General features: G+C 38.8%; 2 protein-coding genes across 2 annotated transcripts in view; both read right to left on the bottom strand.

Moving 5' to 3' along the window:
* Nucleotides 1–3,572: 3,572 nt before the first annotated feature.
* On the bottom strand, nt 3,573–4,706 carry CCER1 (coiled-coil glutamate rich protein 1). The gene is given in 3 exon segments (XM_060114082.1): nt 3,573–3,605; nt 3,608–3,662; nt 3,664–4,706. Coding segments are annotated over 3 exon segments (1,131 nt in total).
* Nucleotides 4,707–11,677: 6,971 nt separating this feature from the next.
* The window catches only part of EPYC (epiphycan), a 35,280-nt gene continuing 24,912 nt past the window's right edge, over nt 11,678–22,045 (bottom strand). The window contains exons 3-6 of the mRNA XM_060113651.1: nt 19,855–20,013; nt 18,812–19,014; nt 17,415–17,510; nt 11,678–11,848 (exon numbers count right to left, since the gene is read on the bottom strand). Coding sequence (XP_059969634.1) covers nt 11,678–11,848; nt 17,415–17,510; nt 18,812–19,014; nt 19,855–20,013 — 629 coding nt within the window. The remainder of the gene's footprint in view (nt 11,849–17,414; nt 17,511–18,811; nt 19,015–19,854; nt 20,014–22,045) is intronic.

Below are 22,045 nucleotides of genomic sequence, written 5' to 3'. Positions count from 1 at the left end.
AACAGAAAGTGTCTCACAGACTTAGAGAACGAATTTATGGCTACTGGGGGGGATGGGTGGGGGGGAGGGATAGTTAGGGAGTTTGGGATTGACATGTACACACTGCTCTATTTAAAATGGACAACCAACAAGGGCCTACTGTACAGAACAGGGAATTCTACTCAATATTATGTAACAACCTAAATGGGAAAAGAATTTGGAAAAGAATAGATACATGTATATGTATAACTGAATCACTTTTCTTTACAACTGAAACTAACACAACAGTGTTAATCAACTATACTCCAATATAAAATAAAACGATTAAAAAAAGGAAAAAATAAAATAAATACATAAATAAAAGAAATTGAGATGGTGGCTTTGATTATAAAATGTAGTTTTGTGGACAATAAGAGTGATTTAACAGTATATAATGAAGTTTTTCCTAAATATTTGGTTATTTTGTCTTCACAATCGTTGTGAGTGGTAATAAGGTAGGACAACTATGTCTGAGGAAACAGAGACCCAAGGCTACCTCCACCGCTCTCAGGCGGCAGTGACAACATACAGATGCCCAAACTCTTCTCTTCCATCAGCTGACCCTGAGGTCAAGCTATGTTCCATTAACTGGCTGAAAGTTAAATAGATGTAGAAAAATGTTAATACTGAAACAGCTAACATACAGCCACATTCTGATTTTGCTTTAAATACGCAGATAATCAAGGCCAAAATGATTCAGAAGCATTAATATTAAGAGTCATTTTCAATTGTGATTACGTTAATTTGAACCTGTAAAAATACAAACAATTTAGCCACATATATCATTTTATTATGCTGTTAAAATCAAAATTAAACTGAAGAAGCTGTTTTCTCATGCAATTCACTCCCTTGCCCCAAGACCACCTAAGGGGTGATATTCATATCATATTCTTCCCGGACTCTGTGGGTTTGGTATAGCTGGGTTATTTAACCTCTTGTGTTTATTTTCATGGAACTAAATATGTTGGAATAATGCTTGTTCTCGTAGGCAGATGTTATAAAATTTTATGAAACCATACTCAGAATTCAGAGTTGATCTCTAAATGTCAAGTGTATTTACCATCCTTAGAAGACTAATATTTTCACAGAAAAAAAAATCCCTTTAAGTTACTGTGGAGACAAAGTAATGAAGATAAATCAAGAAATGCTGTCAGTCACTGGAAAGGAAAATACCAGAATCTCTCACGTAAAAACACCCGAGAAGAGACAGCAAACCTAGGCCTTCTAAATATATTTATGATTTATTGTTATTTTTCCGACAGTTGACAAAGGAAATACTACTTCCATTCTTGAAAGACATGGATAAGTGGCACCTCATTAGCATTGTGTCCACTCAAGTTTGAAATGATTTTGAGAATGAGAATTTTTTTAAAATTGTGAATTTTCTTCAAGCATACTTACCTCTAAAACTAAAGACGGGGTTTATTCTGAGCCACAGTAACACTGATACTCCTGAATCATTATCAGGTGGTGTGGAGCATCTCCAGGGAGCTCCAATCATGCTGAGCAGCAATGCCTAGGACCCTGTCATTACATGGAAGTGGGTGGGTAGGTCTCTGAAAAGTGTAATAGGTGTACTGGGATGTCTAACCCTCCCATCCCCTGACTTGATTTAATCACTTCATTTTTAGTATAGGGACCATCACAGTATCTGGCTAATAAAAAGAAATGAGTTCAGGTAGAGAATCATCAATGACTAATTGTTTTCTCCTTTCATTAATTTTTTGCTGGTGTCTATTCAGAAGATATGGATAGTGCAGAAATGAGCAGGTAATATGGTTTCTGCCCACCGCTGTCACTTCTCATTGGCCACTCCTTCAGGACACTGTTGTCCTTCTGTCCTCAGTTCCTCAAAGGCACCAAGCTCCTCCCCTCTCATCGACCTTTAGCCTCAAGGCTCCCTCTGTCCACAGTAAACATCCCCAGCTTCACTCTTGGGTTCCCTTGTCATATATACTTTCATAATAGTGTGTTTCCTTTAGAATTCTTGCAGTGACTAATTTGCTAACTTCATTTAGTGTCTGTCCTTTCAACTAAACTACAAGCAGCATGAGAGTGGGGATTTTGCTTACTCACCACTGTATCCTTATCACTATTCACTATGCTTGGCCCCTAGTAGTTCCATAATTATTTGTTAAATAATGGTTCCTGAACGGAAACTCTTGAGGCACTGCTCATATTTGCATCCCTTTCAATGACTGCTGGGTAATGTCTTGCGTATGTGGAGGCAGCTAATGTGCGCTGAATTTTGTAATGTAAAAGTGGAATCTTTTATAAGAATAACTTGAGGATTGTCCTGATATGATTGTGAAGAAATTCAGTCCTAAATGAAAGTGTTTCTTTAATGAGAACTTAGTGATTGAGGATCATGGGTAAAGTATTTTGGGACTATGACTTGTAAGGATTTATTGATCAATATCAGCAACAGGATTCTTGGTTTCCCCCTGTGCATTAGAAATGCATAATGGGTGGTCCTCGTAGTATTATATTATACTACTTTTTTTTTTTTTTTTTTTTTTTTTTTTTGCAGTACGCGGGCCTCTCACTGTTGTGGCCTCTCCTGTTGCAGAGCACAGGCTCTGGACACGCAGGCTCAGCGGCCATAGCTCACAGGCCCAGCCGCTCTGTGGCATGTGGGATCTTCCCAGACCGGGACACGAACCCGTGTCCCCTGCATCGGCAGGTGGACTCTCAACCACTGCGCCACCAGGGAAGCCCAAGGCCAATCATCTTAAAAAAAAAAAAAAATCCATTCTGCAAAAACTATTTTTATTATTCCTGTGAACTTATGACAAGGAATGTATCCAGGAACAAGGCTTCAAAATGTAAGCTATGTTCCACTATTTGCAGTTTCCTTGGATTTTAACTAGGTGTGCAAGTTGACTTCTGACCATGGGGAATCCTCTCCATTCATGGATTTATGGATTGTTGAGGCCATGGCAGATAACCAGTTCCACAGAAGCAACTTCACGTTCTTCTGAGGAAGATCCATAGCACTGTGGAACAAGGAATATAAATGAGTGGTGCCACAAGAGACTGCAAATGGTGTTACCAAGATACAACCCTCAAAAATGAACTCTGAAGGTGGAAAAACTACAAGAAAAAAATATTAAAATAGGCATTTTAAAAAGGTTTCAGCTATCATGTTATGAGCACTGATGTACATTCAATAGACATGGCACATGCTTCTTAGGCATGGAATGTATAAATCTGTTATAAAAAGAAACATTTTCAGCACTGCCAGAATTTAAAAAGGAAAACCGAAAAACTCAAGCATCTAGAGGGGAAAACACCAAATGAAAATATTCAAACTGTAGTAATGACTATTTGGCCTTTAACCATTTCCAGTTAAATTATATTTGAAAGCTCTCCCTCCCCCACTCATAGCCATACACAAGCACACCGATTTTTAAACGTTTTATAATGGCCAAAGAAGGGGTTTACAGAGATATGTTTGTTAATGGAACTCATTTTTAAATTAGTTTTTAATAAGTTGCTAATTCATTTTAGCCTCACATCAGTTCCATCTCATTCCCCAGTCCCTTTCCTGATGTCTAACAGTGAATGTCCTGTGCCATGATGAGAGAGCTTCCTGTGGCACTTTGGGAATTATCTGTTTGGGGTTTAAATAAGTACAGTTTATAAGATAAAGGCATTTCCAGAGGCAAACGGTTCTCTTCCTCCCTCTGCTCTTCCTCCTCCAGCCCCTCCCCTTCCTCTTCATGCTCCTCCCCCTCCGCCCCCTCCTCCACGGAGTCAGGCTCTTCGGCTTCCTCTTCGTCCGTGGCGTCGGTCTCTGCATCCTCCTCCTCGCTCACCAACTCCTTGCCGTCACATTCCTCCTCGCCACACGCCTCCTCATCATCGTTTCTCTCCTTTTCCTCTACCGGCTGTGGGCTTGGAGACTGGTTTGCCTCATCCGGGTCAGGACTGAAGGCTAGAGACGGATTTTGCCCAAAGCTATACAAAGTTGCCCGCAGCTCCGTGTCTTCCTCGCCACCGCTGGGGGGCGCATCGTTTCCGAAGGAGCCGGCCGCGGATGCGGTGCCGCCCGCCTGGGCCTGCTGCGCCCGCAGCGCCGCCTGCTGCCGCATATCCTCGTAGACCTGGTTCATGATGAACTGGGTGGTGTTCCGCGGTGCCCGCAGGCCGGGGACCCGCAACCTGCACAGGTTGACCGGCCGCAGCAGCGTGCTCAGATCCTCTGAAGGGCTTCTCTGGAAGGAGCGGCGAGGGTCGCGGCGCAGGCCGCGGCCCCGGCGGCCCCAGCGCTTCTTCCTGCCCGGGGGCCTCGCCCAGCCGGGGTTCCGGGGCCCGCGCCAGCAGGAGCAGCAGCAAAGGCAGAATGGGAGCAGGCCGTACACCTGGATCACTTGCACCTGGCCAGGGGGCTTCCGGAATCCCTCCGGAGGTGAGTGCCAGGGTCCTCCCCAGTGCCCCCAGTTAGAATACATGGCCCAAGAGGGACACCTGGGTGGATGGAACCAAGGTCCTGAGCCGTGCTGTTGCTTCGGCTGTTTCCTCCGGGGCTCATACGCGGCCTTGGGACCATAGTGATGCCACCGCCTGTAAACCCGAGCGCCTCTGCGCCTTCGATGGCGGGAAGACCGGGTGTTTAATGGGGCAGAGGACGCCCCCCCGTGGCCCAGGTTAAGAGGATCCTCTTTTCTATAGAGGGGCTGGGTCATGATTCAGGGAGCTCTGAGAGGTCTAAACGGAAGCGTCCTAGAAGCTGCCGTCAAGTTTGGCCAGATCTGACGGTCTGAAGAGCCTCGTGTCTCTCTCTCTCTCTTTCTGCGCAGCACCACGTGTCTGCCGCTGGGATCACGCGTTTCTCTCCAAAAGGACCCCTCTTCTCTGCTCGCTCGATCGTTCTTCCACGTAATCTCTGCCCCTTGGCACCCGGGTTGTCTCGTCCAGGTGAGTTTGGGTGGGACTGGGGCTGGGTAAGGATGGTGCAGGAGGAAGGTGTTGGTGGGCGACGCGCAGTGAGACCCGCTCCCGGGTCCCACACACCCCTGCCTCACTGGAGGCTCGGGCTGGGGACGGGAGAGGGAGGGGTTGCGCGTTACCTTGCGGTTCCCTCTCAGCCCAGGCGCTTCACCGTCGCCGTCCTGGCTAGTCTGAGGTGGGGGTGGGCAGCGGCAGCCTTTAAATACCGGCCAGGGGCCCCGTGCGCCCACCGCATCATTGGTTGCCCCGGGAGACAGCCAATTGGGGTTGAGGTCATTCTCTCTGGGCGTGGAGTTGGGGTTCCGCCCAGAACGAGGTTGCCCGTGAACATTCTCAGGGGGCTTGTGACGCAGTTTTTGAGAGAGGTGGCGAGGGGCTGGAGGCTGGGTTTGTGCTACCCACGTTAGGAAACGCTTGAGGAAGTTTATTTGAACACTTAAACCACCTTGAGGTGCGAGGTTGTAGAAGATGGACCTTCGGCCGAACCCAGAGGTGGGGGTTGGGGAAGAATTTGTGTATCGAAAAACAATATCCTACACCTTTGGGACAGCCCAGGGGGTAAAGAGAAAGCCCTCGGAGTCAGAATACTGGGCCCCACTCCTTACCTTGTGGCCTGTGCCCACTCTTCTAAATCCTAGGAGCTCTGTGTCAACGTACCTGAAACAAGACGGCAAAGGTTTATTGCGTGTGCTTACTGCGCGCAGGTGGGCTCATGGCACATAATCCTCACACCTACTCAGGGAGGTAAACATTGTTACCGCATCTCATAGATTAGGAAACGAAATTAATCTACCTAAGGCTGTGGGACTGATGAATTTCAGAGCTAGTATTTAAACCTGAGCCTGTTTGACCTCAGAGTCCAAATTCTCCATGAGATTACTATACTAGACTGCCCAAGCACCTTAAATAGGACTCTGGTGCTGAATACAAGGAATCTGTATGGACAAGCAGTTTACTTATTGTAACATATGCAAAACATATGCCCCTTGATTAAACATTACCAGGATGTATACCATAGGTTTGTACCTAAAAATGCTAGTATGGCAATACATTTTTCCTTTTGTTAACCAGACAGTGTGGTACCTTGGGAGCTTTTATAGTATTAAGGTTAAGAATATGGGCTTTGATTTAAATAGACAAGAGCCTACCCTGAATGATACTATATGGTGGATACAAGTCATTATACATTTATCCAAATCTGTAGAATGTACAACATCAAGAGTGACCCCTAATGTAAACTATGGACTTTTGGTGATACAGATGTGTCAATGTAGGTTCATTATTAACAAATGTACCACTCTGGTGGAGGATGTTTATAATGGAGGAGGCTATGTATGAGTAGGGGGAGAGAGTGTATGAGGAATCTCCGTACCTTCTCAGTTTTGCTGTGAATCTAAAGCTGCTCTAAAAAACAAGGTCTATTTAAAAGTAGAGGTGTTTCAACTTCAACTCACCAGTTAACCGCTGGAAGCCTCCAGTTCCTTACCCATACCATGAGTATAGTTATAGTGCCTGTTCCAAAGAGTTATGTTAAGGATTAAGTAAGGTATTGATTAAAGCACTTAGCACAGGTACCCTGTGAGCACTCAGTAACTGTGAACTATCATCATTATCATATTTACATGCTTTAGGACTTGTAAAGAAATTGATACAGTATACGTAAAGATAACTAACCCTGTGCCTGATGCAAAAATAGACATCCCCATCCTTGTGTCCTTTTCTTGTCCCACTTTTGAGAAACATCAAGAAAGTGTTACCAGCCTTGATCCTACAGAAAACCACCGAGTATATCTCCTTATCACCTTCCTGTGTTGAGTGGAACAGTGCAAAAATGGAACACTGCCCACTGGGAACCTGAGTCCATACAAGCTTCCATTGAATGATAGAGAAGCAAAATTAGAGGAAGCCCTGATGCTTGCAAGGGTCATTTATGCCTTCCTGCTTGAAAATTGAGAACAGTACATGGATTCCTGGTTCAGCCCTCCACCCTTTGCTATGGGACCTATAGATTCCACAGGTATCATTCAAGTTCATTTGCTCTGTGGTTTGCTGAGGAGACAAGCCTGCTTGACTCAAAATGCAGAATGCTGACATTTTTAGCCTCCAATGTCTCTTTTTGGATGGAGACTCACACACTTGGCCTCAGCCTCTGATCTGCTTAACTTGAAACGGAATGGTGATAATCCAGATTTATGTTTCTAAGAATATACTTGGTATATGATATTGAGTTTTAATTAAGAGCTTTAGAAATTGAACATGTTGCTTAGTGGAATTCCCATCAATTTCTTCTTTTTTTAAAAAAAAAGATTAACTCACAGGTAATTAAGGACATCATTTTTTTGAACAGTTGATGTGAACTTTATACCAATAATACTGGCTTTATACACTTTTTTCATGGTGAGATATATATCTTTCATATTCATCCTCCCTATTAAAAAATTAATGCAGGATTGTCTTGTGCTACTCTTTCTTAAGAGAAGCAGCAAATTACAATTTATAATTATTGTTTTTTTCAATAGATTGACATTATAATACAGATTGTTCATGTACTGGTAAATCACCCAAGAAAATTAGCACCAGAACATGTTAAAAACCACCGTCAGAAATGCAACTAAGAAAACTTAAAGACTTTTAAAATGGACCCATACTCTTTAAATACTGCAAAATATATTTAGATTCAGTATTAAACTATAACACACCATGTTTTTATATATTGTATTCATTTATATTGCTACATAAAACGTTCCCACAAACTTAGTTACTTAAAACAACATGCATTTGTTATCTCAGAGTTTCCAAGGATCCTGGAACAGCTTAGTTGTGTCCTCTGCTCAGGGTCTTACCAGGGCTGTGGTCAAAGCATTTGGCCGTTTGGGTTCTCATCCTGCAGCTCAATTCAGGAAAATCTGCTCCCAAGATTATTCATGTTCTTGGCAGAATTTGCTTCCTTGTGGCTGTACAACTGAGGGCCGTACCCTTTAGCTGTCTGTTGGCTAAAGGAAGCCTTCAGGTTTCGAGGCAACGTGCAGGTCCTTGAGGACAGCAGTGATTCTAGCTGCTGCCCATAGTTCCCTTCCATGGGCTTCCTCAACATGGCTGCTCACCCCATCAAGCCAGCCAAGAGCATCTCCTTAGTGCTTCCTAGCACAATGAATACACACACACACACACACACACACACACACACGTACGTGTGTATTATAATCGTGGCGCTTGACTTTTGTGACACCCATCACCTTTGCCATATCCTATTGGTTAGAAACAAGGCCCAGGTCCTACCAGCACTCAAGGACAGGATTACACAAAGGCATGAACACCAAGAGGCAGGAAATCATTAAGGATCAACTTAGAGTCTGTTTGCCACATGTTTCAAGTCAGTGCAGTAAAATATGTCCTTCATATTTAGTTACAACTTTATTTGGGAGATTTTAATGATACTGCATTTTGAAATTCTGATAAGTGCCATGTGACCGCATTGGTTTTGCTATGCTTTCTGTTATTCAGAGCATTATGTTGTTAAGTTGAAAACACTGCAGTCTTGGTGTTGATTTTTGTGCATTTGGGTGACTTGAAAAGAATGCATCCTAACACTTGATGGCGGTAGTAACTCGTTCAAACTTCAGTCAGTGAAAGTCCTTATATGACAGAAACTGCGTGAAGTTAGACCCTGTATAAATACATTTGATCACGAATACCTTATTTAAATTACTCCAGGTTGCCAATATTAAGTATTATTTATTCTAGTATGGTGGCTTTGGGTATATTTATTAGAGTTTAGTATTTTTTGACTGGCTTTTGGAGCTCAAACCTCAGCTAATTAAACTTGTAAATAAAGTTCTTTAGAGAAAAGTTGGATATACCTGATACATTTGGTCAGAGAAATGAAATACAACAAGTATTTCAGATTTATCTTTGTAACCAATGCATTGCTATGTTATACGAAAAATAATGTCAATAGAACTCATTTTATGCACTCTCAGAAACGTGCCTTTTTCCACCGTGAATATAATCATGTAATTTGAAACCATCTAGCAGTTCCAGAGGCTAAATACAAGGCATTAAGCCTCTCTGACTTTTTGAAAGTGAGAAAAAAGGGATTTAAAATAACTCATTGCTTTCTCTTCATAATTTGGGAAGTTGTGGGGTTAGTTTGCAAATTGGTGAGGCATGTTGTACATCAGGGAATACCACTGCAGTATTTTCGAAACATTTATGAATTCTCATATTATTTAAGTAAATTAGGAAGGGAAAATTAACTTTGTAATGAGATAACGACAAAGACAATGTTGCTACAGATTTAAAGAGAAGTAAGGATGTGAATTTTACACTCATAATACTACTATGTGTAGGTATTATTTGCTATCGTCCTTTGAAAATATTACTAACCCTATAATAACTCAGAGTTTTCAGAGGATTAACACAACACATTTTAGGCCTGTCATCTGAAAAACCTGTGTATTCAGTAAGAATTACTTAGGAATTTTAAATGGAAATGTTTGCTTATAAATAGTTTTAAAGTACACTGTAATACGGGGCAATAAAATGCAGTGTCCTCCCTTTTGGAAAATAACCTGTAATATTTAGAGAAAAGTAAATGTGTGTAGCAAATTCATAAAGAAAAAAACGTTGTCATTAAAAAAAAGGATTGTATTTAATCAGGGATCAGTTTTAGAGTTTTGGAGGCTAGGATGTCCGAGATCAAAGTCTCAGCTGACTTCGTTTCTAATGGGAGCTCTCTCCCTGGCTTGCACATGGCTGACTTCTCATTATGTCCTCACATGGCTTTTCCTTAGTGCATGTGCACATACATAAACACGCACACACACACAAACACACACACAGAGTAATCTCTTTTTCTTCCTCTAAGGGCACAAATCCCATCATGAGGGCCCTGTCTCATGACCTCATCTAACCCTAGTTAAACTTCCAAAGGCCCCATCTCCAAACACCATCACATTGAGGGTTAGAGCTTCAACATATGAATCCTGGGGGTAAACATTCAGTTCATAACAACTTCTCTGTCCAGCCTGTACACCACTTTCTTGTATTTTAAAACAGGGAAAAGTCACATTCATAGTATTTGAGGCGGGACAGTGGGGTGGAATAGGATAGGCCTTTGGAGTCAGCCCTTAATCCAGGGCAAATTATTTAAACTCTGTCTCCGATCTGTGACTTGGAATAGTCATTACTATCTCCAGCTCCTAAGATGTTGTGAATTAATACATGCAGAACACCTTAGTAGATGCCTGGTACATATTTTGTGTCCGAGAATTGGCTCCTATTATAACAATGTACATCCATGTAATGGGCTGATATGTGTTGTTCAGAATCAGTAGAGCTGTATGTGCCGATATGACAAACATCAGCAAGAAATATTTTTAAGTGAAATAAGCAAGGTGCAGAATAGTGATTATCTTTTGTGCTTAAAAATCCATGTTTACATGTACTGATACATACATATTGGTGGTATATATATACATGTAGCAAGCGCATACACTTTTCTGTAAAAAAAGGGAAATTATTTATGTGCAAGTTTTTTTTTTCTTATGGAAAACTTGATAAAAGTATGCAAGAAACTATTGACTGTTTCTAAGGAGTGGAGCTTAGGGTTTGCTGCTGGAAGGAAACTCACATTTCACTGTATACTCTTTTGTTATCTTTCAGTTTTTAAGCAAATGCCTATATTATTTTTTTTTTTTTTTTTTTTTTTTTTTTTTTTTTTTTTTTTTGCGGTACACGGGCCTCTCACTGCTGTGGCCTCCCCCGTTGCGGAGCACAGGCTCCGGACGCGCAGGCTCCGGACGCGCAGGCTCAGCGGCCATGGCTCACGGGCCCAGCCGCTCCGCGGCATATGGGATCCTCCCAGACCGGGGCACGAACCCGTATCCCCTGCATCGGCAGGCGGACTCTCAACCACTTGCGCCACCAGGGAGGCCCTACAAATGCCTATATTATTATCATACATTTCAGAAAGATCAACTTTTTCTAGAAGGTACTCCTCAACTTCTTCCCTACTGTGATTTTCATATCATTGTTTATGTTTTCCATTTTGTATATTTTATTTTTCTCACAGGCACAGAAATATGCCAAGTAACTAGTCAGTTTAGGAAAGGTCTAAAATGAGTTGGCAGGTCTTTAAGATGATAAAATATTTTTCAAATACTGAAGCTATGTGTATTATTATGGTTATTTGCATGTTGTGGTTATAATGAGTATTTTTCCACAAAGCCATTATAATTTTCAAATATTTTTATTCTTTTCTTCATTTTATTTAATGAATTTGAAAAAAGAAACATGTTTTAGTGAAAAAAAAAGGAGAGAAAAGTTTAATTAAAAACATTTAAATCTTGGCAATATACCTAAAATTTTAATTTTTAATTTTTATTATATGATTAATTTAAAATTATAGAGGATATGAATCCCTAAAACTTGCAAATTACATGTGATATATAAGAATATCTGTGAAATATTTTCTATCTTTTAGTTTTGCTCCTTCTGTACATCTTTTAGTTTATTCCTGATTCATCTCGTGTTTTCTTAGATTACTAAGTTGCTATCATATATTAAAACTTTTAGCTGTATTTTATGTAATTATATCATCTTTCAGAACACATTTTGAAAGTATCATGCTGAGTTTTCTTTTGGAAGAGAACGGTAAGAATTGTTTTGTTATAGCAGGCATCATAACGCTGACCATTATCTGAAATTAGACAAGATTCCCAATAGGCAAACGAGGTAGGCATATGTAGGCTTGAGGAGTTTTGCTGAGATTGATAGGGTTTCCATCCAATCGAATATCCTCTAATGCCTTACGAATATAAGTCAAATTTTTAATATTGCAGAAGGTATCTTCACGCATCTCCAGAATGTTGTTATTCTAAAAAAGATTAAAATAAATGATTAGACATGATATAACATATTCTTAGTATTGATTAATAATATAGTGCATTTTGCTTCACCCCTGTTTTTACCCTTTCATTCCTTCTCTCATCCAAAAATGCACGTTATGTGATTATTATACATCAAGCACTTCCTAAACAGTGGGGATAAATCACTTAACATAATACACAAGTACGGAGCTTGTACTTCAGGAATGGGAATATACAATAAGGAGGTGAAAAAACAAATTTAAAGAAAACAAGTTATTTCCAAAAACGATGTGAACTCAGAAGAAAGGATGGTGACTGTGACAAGTTATCTTAAGAGGCAACAGTGGAGCTGAGCATGGAGTGACAAGGAGACATGGGCATGGAAAGAGCTGAGGCAAGAATATCCCAGGAAGAGAGAACACCAAGTTCCAATTCTGAGTAATTAGTATGGAAAGTTTAAGAATGGGAAAAAAAGTCAACATGGCTGTGAAGTGAGGGAGAGAGTGAGCAAATGTCAGGAAGATATAGATCTGGGCAGGGCCCAGAACTAGAATTTTTTTTTTTTTTTGCTGTATGCAGGCCTCACTGTTGTGGCCTCTCCCGTTGCGGAGCACAGGCTCTGGACGCGCAGGCTCAGCGGCCATGGCTCACGGGCCCAGCCGCTCCGTGGCATGTGGGATCTTCCTGGACCGGGGCACGAACCCGTGTCCCCTGCATTGGCAGGCGGACTGTCAACCACTATGCCACCAGGGAAGCCCTAGATTTTTAAAAATAGCTTTATTGAGTACATTTCACATACCATAAAATTCGCCCATTTTAAGTGTACAGTTCAGTGGTTTTCAATATAGTCACAGACTTGTATAAGGACCACAACAGTTTGATTTCAGAGCATTTTAAACATCCCCCAAAGAAACCCCATAGATATTAGAAATAACTCCCCATTTTCCCCAACCTCTAGCCCCTGACAACTTCTATACTACCTTCTGTTTCTGTGGATTTTCCTATTCTAGACATTTCACAAAGGGAATCAAACAATATATCATCTTTTGTGACTAGGTTCTTCCTCTCAGAATTGTATTTTCAAGATTCATACATGCTGCAGCATGTATCAGTACTTTTTCTTTTATCGCTCAATAATATTCTGCTCTATAGATATGCCACATTTTTGTTTATCCATTTATCAGATAATGGGAATTTGGATTGTTTCCACTTTTTGGCTCTCATGCATAATGCTTCTATGAACATTTGTGTACAAATTTTGTGTGGACATATGTTTTCAGTTCTCGCATATGTACGTAGGAGTTGAATTGCTGTGTGATATGATAACTCTATGTTTCATATTCTGAGGAAGTATTAAATTGCTTTTTTAAATAGCTGCACTCTTTTACACCTCTACCAGCAATGTATGAGGGTTCCATTTTTCTCTGCATCCTAAGCAACACTTGCAATTGTCTGTCTGTTTTATTTTAGCCAACCAAGTGGGTGTAAAGTGGTATCCCATTGTGGTTTAGTTCATTGCTAGCATAGAAATACAATTGATATTTTATGTTGATTTTATAACCTTCCACATTGCTGAACTCATTTATTAGTTCAAATAATTTAATATATTACTTGTGAGTTTCTATATAAAATATTTGTAGATCAATTTGGGGGGTATTTCCATCTTTATATTAAGACTTCCAAACCATGAATATGGGGATATCTTTCCTTTATTTAGCTTTCTTTCCCCCCAAGTTTACTGAGGTATCTTTGACAAATAAAACTGTAGAATTTAAGGTGTACAGCATTATGTTTTGATTTATGTATACATTGTGAAATGGTTACCACAATCAAGCTAATTAACATTTCCATCACCTTACATAGTTACCTTTTGTGTATGTGTCTGGTGAGAACACTAGAGATCTACTCTCAACAAATTTCAAGCATACAGTATAGTGTTATTAACTACAGTCACCATGCTGTATGGTGCACCTCCGGAACTTATTTATTGTGAATAACTAAAACTTTATACCCTTTGACCAACATCTCCCTATATCCCCCACCCCCAAGTCCCTGGTAACCACCATTCTATGAGCTTGACTTTTTTAGATTTTACACATGGGAGAGATCATATAATATTTTTCTTTCTATAGCTGACTTATTTCATTTATTTCTCCAGGCTCATCCATGTTATTGCAAATGGCAGGATTTCCTTCTTTTCTCAGGCTTAATAATATTCCATTGTATACATAGACCACAATTTCTTTATCCATTCATCCATTGACAGACATTTAGGTTGTTTCCATATCTTGGCTATTGTGAAAAGTGACACCATGAACATGGAAGTGCAGATAACTTGAAGATACTTATTTCATTTCCCTTGGACATATACCCAGAAGTGGGATTGTTGAATCATATGGTAGTTCTGTGTTTAATTTTTTTTGAAGGAACATCACACTGTTTCCCACATCTGTATCACCTTACATTCCCACCAACAGTGTACAAAGGTTACCTTTTCTCCACATCCTTGCCAACACTTAACTTTGGTCTTTTTTTTTTTTTTTCGGTATGCGGGCCTCTCACTGTCGCGGCCTCTCCCGTTGCGGAGCACAGGCTCCGGACGCGCAGGCCCAGCGGCCATGGCTCACGGGCCCAGCCGCTCCGCGGCATATGGGATCCTCCCAGACCGGGGCACGAACCCGTATCCCCTGCCTCGGCAGGCGGACTCCCAACCACTGCGCCACCAGGGAGGCCCTTGGTCTTTTTGATAATAGCCCTTCTAACAGGTGTGAGGTGACATCTCTTTGTGGTTTTGATTTGCATTTCCCTGATGATTGGTCTTGTTGAGCTCCTTTTCACATACTTATTGGCCATTTGTATGTTTTCTTTAGAGAAATGTCTAATGGACTCCTTTGCCAATATTTTAATTAGCTTATTTGTTTTTTCCTATTGAGTTGTTTGAGTTCTGTATATATTTTAGATATTAACCCCTTCTCAAATGTATGATTTGCAAATATTTTCTCCCATTCCATAGGTTATCTCTTCTCCCTGTTAATTGTTTCCTTTGCTGTGCAGAAGTCTTTCAACAATATGTCATAGTTTTCAGTATACAAATTTTGCATTCTTTTATTAATATTATTCTTAGGTAATTTATTATTTTGTGACTATTATAAATAAGCTTGTTTCCTTAATTTTCAGATTTTTCATTTCTAGTATATACATATACATTAGTATTTATATATTGATTTTATAAACTGTCATATTGATGAACTAATTTATTAGATTTCTATTCTGATCCATGGCTTATTAATGAAGGTGTTGTTTAATACCTACGTATTTGTGAATTTCCTGTTTTCTTTGTTGTTGATTTTTATTTTAATTTCATTGTAATCAGAAAAATACTTTGTATGATTTCAATTCTTTTCAGTTTGTTGAGGCCTGTTTTGTGGCTTCGTATATTGTATATCCTGGAGATGTTCCTTGTCACTTGAGAAGAATGTATATTTGCTGTTGTTGGATTGAATGTTATATAGATGACTGTTAGGGCTAGTTGGTATATAATGTTGCTCAAGTCTTGTGTTTCTTTGTTGATCTTATGGCTAGTTGTTCTATCCACTATTAAAAGTGGAGTATTGAGGAACCCAATTATTATTGTTGAATTGTCTCTTTCCCCGTGTAATTCCGATAGTGTAGTCTTTATAAATTCTGAGGCTCTGTTGTTAGGTGCACATGTGTTTATAAGCATTACATCTTTCTGATAGATTGACTCTCTATTATTACAAAGTGCCCATGAGGAATAATACAGATTTAGTGCCTATGCACTGTACTATTTTCTTTGCTAGGTAATAGATAGACGTTGTTAATAATTATCATGCCTCACCTTTAAGTGATACTTATCATGTATCAGTAAATGCAGTACCCACTTTATAAACTAAAACTGAGATACAGGGAGGTTTAGATATTTGTCCAATCATTACATAGTGTCAAGTAGAATTTCAGCCCAGGGAGTCTGATTTTGCCAGAGTTGTCATTCTTAATTACTATACCATATGTTGAAAAACATTTTTCAAATGAATCAAAAAAGGAGATTTTTATATGAGCATTAAAAATGAATATAAAATGAAGATTATTTAAATTAAAAACAGCTTTATACTGGATATTGGTGAGGTGATTGTGAAAGAGAAATATTTTAAAAGGTTCACTTAATGCCTTTCTAAACCTTAGAATAGGGACTGTAAAGCCAATTACTTCAAAAAAATCTTACATTGTATACACAAGCACATTCAGTTTAAATATAACATCAGAGACCTGGTTACTCTGTAGAAGTCAATATCATCAAAGACAATAATAATAAAATTTAATTCAGAACTGGAAAAAAAGTTCCAAAATTTCCCTGAGGATGCCCTTGAAAATCCTCTTCCAAGCCTAAACAAGGCAAGAAATCCTCATATTTATAGAAATTCACCCCCAGAAAAAGAGAGACCAAGAGAGAGCCATAGAGAAACAGGACGAGCACCAGAAAGGGAATACATATTAAGGAAGTTAACACAGCCAGAAAAACTCTCAAAAGTGACAGACTCAGACAAGACACATAGACAGATATTCACAAAAAGACACCAAAAAGAAGTATGGAAAGATATAAATAGGAATAAAATAAAATTCACAGAGGTAAATAATTACAGGATCCACAGAGAAAAAAAGAATCAGACTTGCTCTCCCATAGCAAAATCACTTCTTGTGATGGTCTATACTTTATTTTTTGCTAAAAGATTGTAATATTACACCATGATATCGTGTCTTTGAGTGCATAATGGTTGTCTTCCTTACAGATTTATTCCACAGATGAAATTATTACATTGATTACAGCTGTAGAACAAAAGTTACTCATCTGAAATAAATAATTTATCTTTCTTTGTTTCAATAACCAAAAACATTTGTTTTAATTGATCATATTTTTAATATATTTAGAAAATATTAGATCATAACATTTTGAAAATGTGTTTTCACTCATTATTTCAGAGATAAAATGTAGCTTAAAGGGATTTAAAATAATGCAAGCTTTCAAATATGTTTGTTTAGAAAAAACTTCATTTTCTTAATCCAGAGAGATGGAAGTCTGTCATCTCTCAGCAGATAGGAATGCCCTAGGATTGAATTTTCCTCAGTTACATGGAACCTAAAATCAAGAGCTAAAACGGACATTTTTTCCCCCTGAAAGCTAGAAATCAAATTAGATTTTTCTTGCCCTCTTTTTCTCTTCCATTTCTAATCTTTACACATTTCTTCAGCAGATGAAGCTCTTATTTTTTTTAAAGAAGCTTTGTATGTCAGAAAGATGCATTATGACTTGGCAAAGAATGAAAATAAAGACTAAAGTTATCAGAAGTAAATCAGTAGAGATAAGAGTCATGAATGTACAATTACCTTGTACTCAGATTGAGAGAGAGAATGAATTAAAGACAGGAGAAAAAGAAAAAAGAAAAATTGTCACAGTGTATCAACATGCCATTATAAACAGCTTTTGCATCCCACCTTCACTTGTTTGCTTCTGTTTTCCATGAAGGTGTTGGGGATAACTTACTAGTAGAAGCCTACCTGGAGGTGAAGTGCCCGTAGATTTTCTGGGAGTGGCAGAGGGATGTGTTCCAGGTTGTTATCGGAGAGGTAGAGATGATGGAGATCATACATATCCTGTAAACATTCCAAATGTAGGGTCTTAATAAAAATTAGTGGTGCTACAGTTGTATTTTTAATTCCCCGTCTGTGAAACTATTTGTGAAGTAATACATGCCTGTTCAGGTCTTGTTTTGTAAAATTGAGGCAAATTAGTTTTCTGTTACTGGACAATTCAAATGAGTTTGGGAAGAATTGATAGCAAGCAAATATCTCTCTATGCAAATGAAACATGTTTCTCAATCTCTAGGCAGAAGCTTTCTTTGCCCACTCTAACTTTCTCTATTTAAGCAAGGCAGCGACTTCCCACATAAGACACTCTGCAATAGGATTTTGAGGATTTTGGTGAGACATAGCAAGAATTTCCTTCATGTTACAGGAATGGAGAAATGAAAAGTTCTCCCCAACAAAATCCTGCTCGCTCCAGCCCAAGTACCAGGTAAAGGGCAGCCTAGCAAGACAGAATAAGTTTAGACAATAACAGGTCCACTCTAGCCAAACATCACAGGACAAACTGTGACTCACTACCACCCATGCCAACAAAATCTGAGTGGAGAGACTAGATTTCGACCTTTGCCAGGCTCTAATGAGGTGCCCTAACTTCCTGGCCCACCAGGGTGGTGTCACAGGAGGGCTAGTGGAGAGACAGGGTTTCCACCATTGCTCAGTGCTAACGGGTCCACATAACCCCCTGTAGCCTCCATGGAAGTCATGTGATGTCCCTTCAAACAGTAGTTTAAATTTATTTGTTCAACATATATTTAGAGGAGCAGCATGAATGGAGTAAGAGTGGGTAAGAAAGCCAATCTGGTTACTATTCTCAGATTCTATGCTGTTATTCCAAGCAAGTCACTCTAACCCCAAACTTGTTTCCTTCACTTAAAAAACAAAATGCATAATTAACTGAATCCATTATCCTTACAAAATAATTTAGAAGGTTTCTACCCTCAAAGGCACCACCCACACTCTGTACAAGTAGTTGTCCTTCCAACCACATAAGATACTCTTGTTAAGTGGCGTTTTTGGTAACTACAATTCATCCAGCTTACAGCATTTCCAGGTGCAGTTTATAGAGTGGTGCTTCAGATAGCCACGCACTTCTTATTCCAGCTCTGCTTTCTGTTCTTGGTGTTTGAGCAGCCTCAGAATGTACCAGAACACAGTATTTCCCCAAAGCATGATACATAATGTTGTAAAGTTTATTTTAGGAGTTAAAAGTCTCATCAAATTGATCCCCTTTGTGGAAGTAAAAAGGCTAGTCATTGATAGCAAAGGTAATGGGAAGGTGAAAGTCTTTCATATTTAAACTTAAAACTCACTTTAAAGGCTTCTTGCTTTATTCCTTTCCTTCCAAGTCTATTGTTGCTAATATCAATAAATGTTAAAGTGGTTGGCAATTCTGGGAGCTGCCTTATCTTGTTGTCACGCAGGACGAGCTCTCGGAGTTGAGGCAGCTTTCTGAATGCATCTTCATCAATCTCAGATATTAAATTTGATGTCAGATCAATCCTTCTTAGATCATCTGGAAAAAAAAATGAGGGAAGTAGTTAAATATTCTTGAATATGTTCTGCTCACATAAAAATAGGAATATAAATTTTCCCATATACAAGCAAATATAAATATGAATTTAATTAGCAATGCACAATTAATGAAACAATTATTTCTAACAACTTTATAAAAATTTAATTGTTTCCCCAAAATACTATTCATATTTATGCTCTTATAAGAAAGTGTAATTTTAGGAAAGAAATCGACTCATTATATTTAACTGGCCTTTTCCCTATATTCTTCATAAACTTTGTCTGGATTTTCTATTTAAAGCATTTTTCTCACTGATGGCAGATTGTTGTATTTTCTAATAGTAATAGATGCATTAGCATTAAAATGCAAAGGCATTAAAAAGAAACTTTCGAATGATTAAAACACTTAATAAAGACAAGTAGCAAAATTCTTCAAAGGTGACAACAATTATAAAGTCAGAATTTAGGTTTGCATTCATCAATCATAAAGCAATTGTGCTTTACTGGAAGTCTATTCAAACAAGCCAGGTCCTAGTAAATATATGACCATGACTTTCTACTCTTATTGTTACAACATGATCATGAGCTTTAACCTATAAAATAGAATTATTTGTGATTTTTCTTTAGTTGAAAATAGTTGGAGAATATCAACAACTATATAGTTTCATAACAACCTTTAATCATCATTTTTTCTTATCATAAAACAAACCTTCAAACGTAAAAATAATTGATTTGAGTCATATTTTGATATTCAAGTTTCATTTTCAGTACCAGCATTTCACAGTGCAAACATTTTAGGAAAAGTCTGTGAAGAGAAGGATATTAGTGCCACCATCCTTACTTAGGCTTGCAAAATCGTTTCTGTTGATCTTTTTAATTCTGTTAAAGCGGGAATAGAAATAAGCAGTGTTCTTGGGCAGCGGAGGAATAGCATCAAGTTCATGGTCATCACAGTATACAGTGGTACTTATACAAGTACACAGAAGGCAGGTTGGAAAGTCTAAAAGAAAGAGGCAAACAATATATGTAAGCAACAAAAGCAACTTCTAACAAATTATGTGATTACGAATATTTATTAAACAAGATTCGAGTCTCATACAGACTATTCTGGCATATTTAATATTTTCTCATATAGTTTTCTTTAAATGGAATGTTAAAGTCAAATATACCAACTAAGGCTATTCCAATAATTAGTATATTCTTTGTAATGCTTTAAAATTTTATTTTAAATTACTGAGTGAATATTGCATGGTTGTTGCTCTTATATTTACTGGAAATTCTATTTTCAAATGTAAACATTAAGATTGTGGTTTTTATAAATTTAAAACATCACATGTAATATTTTTATTAGGTCTTTCATTCAATATTTAAACAACCCACTGAAACAAAATCAAGAAAAAGATAGGGTAATAATCATTAATATTAATTCACTCAATGTGCATTTATTAAATCTTTTCTTTGTAAATGGCACTGTGCTAGCTGATGAAACAGGGGTGAGCCAAAGAGACAGTTCTGTTTTATAATCTGCTATGTAAGATGAATGTTAATCACACAAATAAATAAAATGATGACTGTGGTAAATGTCAAGAAATATCATAGGAGCATAAACTACAGGAATTTGATTTAGTCTGAGAATCATCGTTTTCTGAGGAGGTGATAATTGAGTTGAACTCTGCAGGAAGAACAAGACTTGATTATGCAGGTGAGAGGGAAGAGCATGCAGGCAGAGGAAGCAGCAGGTGCCAAGTCCCTTCACTTGGGAGGAACCAAAAGATGGTCCCTGTAGCTACAGCACAGCGAGCATTGCAGTGTTTAAGACATAATACACACGGGCCTTATAGGCTGTGGTACAGGTTTTGTTCCTTATCCTAAGGATGGGCAGGGGTATTACATGATCAGATTTGCATGTTAAGATGTCACGCTGATTGAAGGTAAGCTGGAAGACTGAGGGAGGGCCAGTAGACAGAGAGGAGATGAGTTATCTGGATAAAAGATGATGGTTGCTTGGCTAGGATAATAGTGATAGAAAAGACAACAGATCCAAAAGAGTTGTCAGGCTGGACTATATCTCCACTTATTAATCTAATTTTTTCTATCACCCCCGTACATACACACTCCTACCCGTCCTTCACACTCTGTTTATTGGTCATGTAGGGGCCAGTGAGCTTCAAGGGAGATAGAGAAGCAATGGCCAGAAGAAAAGAAGGACAATAGGATGGACGATGTTACGGAGGCCAAGTGGAGAGATAGTTTGAAGGAATAGGGAATAGAAAATAATCTAAGCCTCCTGAGATGCCAGTTAGGGACTGAAAAATGTCTCTTGGATTGGTTACTGTGGGGATTATAGGAAACTTCAGTAAACACTGTGGAGTGATGAGGCTGGAAGCTGGATTACAGCCACTGAAGGAGGAAGTTAGAGGTGAGGAAATAGTTACAGCACATACAAACAATACTACTGAGATGTTTGACTGTAAAGAAAAAGGAAAGAAAGATGGTGATAACTATAAGAAGACATATTTGTGGTGTGTATGATGAGGAAATGGACTAAAGTGGGAGAGATTTGAAGAAAAGAATCCAGAGGAAGAGAGACAATGTAAAAAGGATCCTGAGAGGGCAGCAGGAAATGGGACTCAAAACACAATGGGAAGAATGAAGATTTCAGTTTAATTTAAAATCTGTGGTGTGAAGGACGCATCTGTGAAACCACGGTTCCTAGCTCAATCCCTGTATGTATCATTTAGTTCATTGAGAGAAAGTTTGTTCTATAATTTGTCAGATTTCCTAGTTGCTTCTGGTCACTAGTCATACCCTGGAAAAATTATGAACTAACTTAATGTAATTCTACCACTCTTACTGGAAAAAGAGTGCAAAATTCTGATAATAAATCATAGGTGTAGTAGGGGAAAAAAAACACAGTCGGAAGAATTTATATCCCACGTGTGGAAGGACAGACAGTTCCTCTGTTGTAATAGGAGGAGATGCATGGATGTAGATGTAGGTAAATTATATGTCTGCAAACAGAAAGACCAAGG

The sequence above is a fragment of the Mesoplodon densirostris genome, chromosome 11 (assembly GCF_025265405.1).
Source record: "Mesoplodon densirostris isolate mMesDen1 chromosome 11, mMesDen1 primary haplotype, whole genome shotgun sequence".
Classification (NCBI taxonomy): domain Eukaryota; kingdom Metazoa; phylum Chordata; class Mammalia; order Artiodactyla; family Ziphiidae; genus Mesoplodon; species Mesoplodon densirostris.
The sequence above is the reverse complement of the archived record's forward strand: the minus strand, read 5'-3'. Positions and strand labels throughout refer to the sequence as shown.